This window comes from Ictalurus punctatus, chromosome 12 (assembly GCF_001660625.3).
Source record: "Ictalurus punctatus breed USDA103 chromosome 12, Coco_2.0, whole genome shotgun sequence".
Classification (NCBI taxonomy): domain Eukaryota; kingdom Metazoa; phylum Chordata; class Actinopteri; order Siluriformes; family Ictaluridae; genus Ictalurus; species Ictalurus punctatus.
In genome coordinates this window covers 20,073,711-20,079,666 of record NC_030427.2, presented here as the reverse complement: position 1 = coordinate 20,079,666, position 5,956 = coordinate 20,073,711, and the positions used below count along the sequence as shown (strand labels likewise).

The window sequence follows — 5,956 nt, the reverse complement described above, 5'->3', positions numbered from 1 at the left end:
GTAGTGCCCTGTTTTTACTAGAACCAAAACACCGAGTGTGATAAAGGGCTAAGATCATTCTACACCTGGGCTAGCGCATCTGAAACTCTTAAAGGAAATACTTTTATTTTTATGTTGGGTTTTTTTTGTAAGTTTTATGTGAATTGATTTTCCACTCAGATGAATTAAAGGCGAGGTAAGTGCTTCCGTGCACCAGGCTCGTGAGGGCGTTGTGTGATGGGATGATGGAAAGGAAGGGATTCTGTTGACATTTTTTTTCCACATTAGGCGCCATTTTCAGACCCTGCGTTGGGCAGCTGCTGATGAATGAGGTTCTGAATGACACGCTATCCGCGTCGCAGCAGCGAGCCCAGGGCTTTGGCTGCGTGTTTATATGTCGGGGTTTGCTTTGTTGTGGTTAGTGCTTTATAGGGTTGCTCATTAAACGGAGATGGTAATAGACAAGACACGGGCAAAGGGGCTTTAAAAAGCGGCACCCAGAGCGCGCACACACACACACACGCACGCACGCACACACACACACACACACACACACACACGCACGCACGCACGCACACACACGCTCCGCATTTCTCTCTTTCCCCGCATCTCTCACACACACACCGCATCTCTCTCTCCTCGCATCTCTCTCTCCCCGCATCTCACACACACACCGCATCTCTCTCTCTCTTTCTTTCCCCGCATCTCTCACACACACACCACATCTCTATCTCTCTCTCTCTCTCTCTCTCCCCGCATCTCTCACACACACCGCATCTCTATCTCTCTCTCTCTCTCCTCACATCTCACACACACTGCATCTCTCTCTCCTCACATCTCACACACACTGCATCTCTCTCTCTCTCCCCGCATCTCACACACACACCGCATCTCTCTCTCCTCGCATCTCTCACACACACACCGCATCTCTCTCTCCTCGCATCTCTCACACACACACCGCATCTCTCTCTCCTCGCATCTCTCACACACACACACCGCATCTCTCTCTCCTCGCATCTCACACACACACACCGCATCTCTCTCTCCTCGCATCTCTCACACACACACCGCATCTCTCTCTCCTCGCATCTCTCACACACACACCGCATCTCTCTCTCTCTCTCTCTCTCTCTCTCTTCCCGCATCTCTCACACACACCGCATCTCTCTCTTATCGCATCTCTCACACACACTGCATCTCTCTTTCCCCGCATCTCTCACTCATACATACATACATGCATACATACATACATGCATACATACATACACACACACACACACACACACACACACACACCACTTCTCTGTCCAGTGGTTGTGAAAGGGTGTTCCTGTCTTTACTTTGCTGTTGGTTGCCTTTGTTTCACTGTGAGCTAGAAGTGATGAGAATTCGTGTTCTTGGAGAACTCTGCTCGGCCCACCACTAAGAGCCGGCTCTTTCGATTCCCAAATGGACCATAAGTAAATAAGCAGGAAATAAAAAAGCAGGAAAGTAGTTACAGCATGTTTGAAAACTCACTAGATGACGCCACAGCCCAATTTGCATATTCAGTGAGATCATTTGCAAATCAAACTAGAAATTAAGTTTTATGACGAAGGAAGATTTTCTGAAGATATTTTGAATATAATAAAATAGAGTGAAATATAGTTTTATCCAAAAGAAAATAGCAGAATATAAAGTCATCTTCGGTCATGGCACCACAAATGAACTTTTTACACGTTTACAAAATACTATATTTTCTATAAGGAATGCAAACAAAAAGAAAAAGCAGTGATGACAAGTAGCGATAGTGATTTAGTCATAAATGGTGAGTAGTAATGAAGGAAAGGATACACATGGAATAGCTCAGTTTAATAACTTTAAATATCATCCAGGAAGAGTGTAGGGCAAACAATACTAATGACTGATTGGACATGGGGAACAATGATGATCAGTGATTGGACAAGGAGAACAGTGGTGATTAGTGATTGGTTGTTGGGAACAGTGGTGATTAGTGATTGGTTGGTGGGAACAATGGTGGTCAGTGATTGGTTGTTGGGGAACAATGGTGGTCAGTGATTGGTTGTTGGGGAACAATGGGGGTCAGTGATTGGTTGTTGGGGAACAATGATGATCAGTGATTGACCTTGCTCTCTCAACTTGTATGACATGGTCTGTGGTGTGAGCTAGAGAACGCGAGCGAGTTCAGGACACTTAGTAACATCTGCTTAAAATGTTGCTAGATTTGTCGTTAGGCTCTTTTCTGAAATAAAGTTGATGAAGTGGTCTAAAAAGTCACCAAATCTATCAACAAAGTCTCTTTAAGTTGACACCACTGCTCAGTGTTGCAAACTCTTTTCAAAGTAGCTAAAGCACACTCAAAAAGCTGCTATATGATGTCATCCACTAATTTGCGTATTTATTGATTCATCATGATCATTTGCATATTAAATTACAAATCAGTGTACATGAAGATCTTTTTCAAATAGAATAGAGTTTTATTCAAATAGAAAAGAGTAGATTATAAATTATTACGTGTACAAAGAAGTCTTGGCACTACAGGCTGACCATTTATACAAATACAAAACATCATATCTTCTATCAATGCTGACATAAACAAAGCAGAGGTAGTGAGGAATTGTGAAATAGACAGAAGGGATGGTTATTAATGGAATAACTCACTTTTATTGCTGTAAAGTTCACCAAGAATAGAGGTTAGAACAGGGAGGGTGAGTCAAACAGTAGTGATCAGTGATTGGTTGACAGGAACATGGACACATACATGCGCAACTCAGTCAGGCTTTACACACTGACACTGTCTACCTGTGTAAGACTCAAGCGTCACTGCTTGAGGGGTGTCAGTCTAAAATGTAGGATGTGAATAAACTTGTCAATCATTTTTGTAAAGTATACACTTAAAATAGTCCTTATTTATTTTTTGTCTATTTACAGCAGCATCCACTGACATGTTGCTCAAATGTGCTTTTAAAAAAAACACCACCCATCTATAAATACAGAGATGAAATGCTCACTTAGCTGCAACACACAGGTAAGAGGAAGAAGATGGCTGTGGCACTTAGTAATTTTTTGTCCTTGTTGTCCAGATGGAACTGTAGGAGGTGCAATGCGAACGGACACAATCGTGTACGGACACTGGTAAGATGTCTTTTGTGCGATTGGTCACTGCTGCGTGGCTGCTGCCTGTATTTCGCATGGAGTTGCTGCTCAACTTTTTTTCGCCACGTAGTGTCTGGAAAGTTCTTGCTGCTTGCTATCCCACAACCCCTTACACATTGTTTGCCGCCTCCCGTTGGAAATTAACAAGGGCGCCGCATGGGTTTCTGGGCCCCCTGGCTAATTTGTACTCCGGGCCCCAAGCCCCCACCCCCCAATTATCTTTGTTTTTACACATGGAAAAAAGAAATCAACATCAATAAGCATAACCATTCAATAAGAGACTATAAACAACTAAATTTGAACAGTTTATTAAATTAACTAAAATTATGCATTTATAACTATGTGCAAATAACTATAGATTTACAGTACAAGTAATTAACACCATTGTACTCTCTGTCTCATACACAGACACTATAGAAAATCTGTCTGGATGTCTTTATAAGCTGTCGACTTGTAATTTCTTATTCCCCGAGTTCTTCTTCTTCTTCTTCTTCCTCTTCTTCTTCTTCTTCTTCTTCTTCAACTTCGTTTTCTTCTTCATCTTCATCTTCGTCTTTTTCTTCTTCTCCTTCTTCATCTTCATTGAGTGAATAATAATTTTCACACACCAGCAGCTCCAGAAATAAATGGGGAAATGAGCTAAAACAGTGACATGATCATTGAATCAGTGAGTTGAACTCGAGAGTCAAATCGGTTTTATTCGTGAATGAATCACTCAGACTGGTTTTATCAATGGGAATCTCCACTTCATTGAAATGAACCGACTCAAACGATTCACTCACGAATCGGACATCATCACAACACTTCTCTCATAAACTCACTCGGGACAATTAAAGCAGATTTATATGATTTACATTAAATTTCGATCGATTCTTCACAGAAAGCTGCTGCAAGGCTTCGTAAAGCTTGAATATATATACAACACTGGAGTAGTTTTATTGTCGCTTGGTACTTTTCCGTCCTTTTTGAAGCTCTGTGCTCCATTACTATTGCTCACTTACGTGGAAAAACATACATTCTTGGAAATATTGTGTTCCAACTTCCAAGGATAAACATCGGGGTGAGTAACTGATAGAATTTCTATTTGATGTTAATTTTAACAGCTTCATACGGGCTTGCTTCAGAATTATAGCACAAAGCAGGGAACATAAACCACCCTTTTTTTTTTTTTTTTTTTTTAAATTGGGTGACTAGCTTTCTTCCCTGTCTTGCTGTCTCCTCTTTTTCATGTTTTTCTTTCCTATTTTAGTATCCAAATTTTGTCTGCACCATCTCTTGCCAACTACCTGATGCATGTAATGATTCAACTATGAAGTGCAGCATTTCTGAATAATCCACGAACATCTTAAGGGGGCACACACATGCACTTGGCACAGTCTGAGGGCATTCATTATAGCCTGCTTCTTAATAGATTATTGTGCAAAGAGGCCATTTAAATACCAAAATCATACAGGAAAATATGTTGTTCTGCTGGGCCCCCTGTCTGACCAGGGCCCTTATAATCTAACCCTAACTTGCTTTTCTCCCATAGACAGCTCGTTGGTATTCATGTTGGTTTATCCTTTTTAACAACAAATGCAGTCTTCAAAGGTGAAGGTCTTTGACCTCTTCCGTATACATACAGACCTGACAGATTGGTTAGTGTTGAATGGCTGAAATGTCAGTTGATCAAAAGTAACTCCTATACAATATATCTGTAGATAGTTTATTATTATGTGTAAAAATAATATGGAAATGGACCACACTACAGTCTGGACATGTGCTCATTTTAATGTTGTAATCGTATATCGTTATCGTATAATGTGAACTGGTTGCTTCAACCACTACATGTTGGCATGGAGCTATCCTGTCCACTGATATGTGCAAGAGTGTTTGTGGTAAAATTATTATTTTTTTTTTATGTCTGTGTGCCTTAACTACAAGGTTTTGCTAAACCACTACATTAGCTAATTACAGGGACGTTAATTAAAACTACAGTAGCTGCCACAAAACGGTCCACACAATGGTATCGACCAGGCCTAGATACATAGCTTTACACTGCCATGACAACATGGCTATTTTGTCAGAACAGTGCTGTTTAGATTCTCACTATCTCACTATAATGGTCTTGTGTGCGTCTCGTCTGTTCTCAGTGGTTACCATGACGACAGACAAAGCAAATAATGGACAGAAGAAGCAGGTCTGTGAGCAGCAACAGGAAGATGGAGAGGCTGGAGTGCAAGAGCCTGACCCTATTGAGCCCCATCAGGATGGACCCTCCAGCTCACCTCTGACTCCTGGAGGCTCAGAGGAGGGACAGCAGCCGAAACTACGCCAGCACACCCCAGGTGGCCGCGGCCTCTCGCGCCTGTTCTCCTCTTTCCTGAAGCGCCACTCACAGTGCTCAGATGATGAGGGGGCAAAGGTAGAAAGAGGCCAAGAGAAAGAAAGCCACTTGGATCCCAAAGCTCCCATCGCAGACCCGGAACCCGAGCTACGCAATGAAGGAGATGCAGCACTAGACCTGCACTCCATTAGCAGTTCTGAGAACCAGGTGAGGGAGAGAAAGAATGACGGGGGGGCTGTCAATCCATGTGAGATCACTGGACTGCCTGACTTCCTGACTGATCATCCTCACTGACCATCTCAGAGTTGCTTCATATTGCTGGAAATGTCACTATTCCCAATAAATAGTTTGTTTCAAGCTTGTGCCGGCATTAGTTTCTGAGATATAGAGGCTTTAAAAAGGGGGCGTCTGCCAAATTTTACTGTAAAAATGAGTGTTACACAAAAAGTTACAAAGTTCCATAAGTCATTACTTTTGAACTTTTCATTCAAGATC

General features: G+C 42.0%; 1 protein-coding gene across 6 annotated transcripts in view; it reads left to right on the top strand.

The window, feature by feature from the left end:
- Positions 1-5,956, top strand: part of epb41a (erythrocyte membrane protein band 4.1a) — a 37,634-nt gene continuing 31,678 nt past the window's right edge. For 4 of the 6 annotated variants that reach the window (XM_053684116.1, XM_053684115.1, XM_053684113.1 and 1 more), the window contains exons 1-3: positions 1-175; positions 3,063-3,114; positions 5,268-5,668. In XM_053684116.1, coding sequence (XP_053540091.1) covers positions 5,276-5,668 — 393 coding nt within the window. In that variant the 5' untranslated portion in view covers positions 1-175; positions 3,063-3,114; positions 5,268-5,275. The remainder of the gene's footprint in view (positions 176-3,062; positions 3,115-5,267; positions 5,669-5,956) is intronic. The other 2 variants (XM_053684117.1, XM_053684114.1) reach the window with 2 other exon arrangements.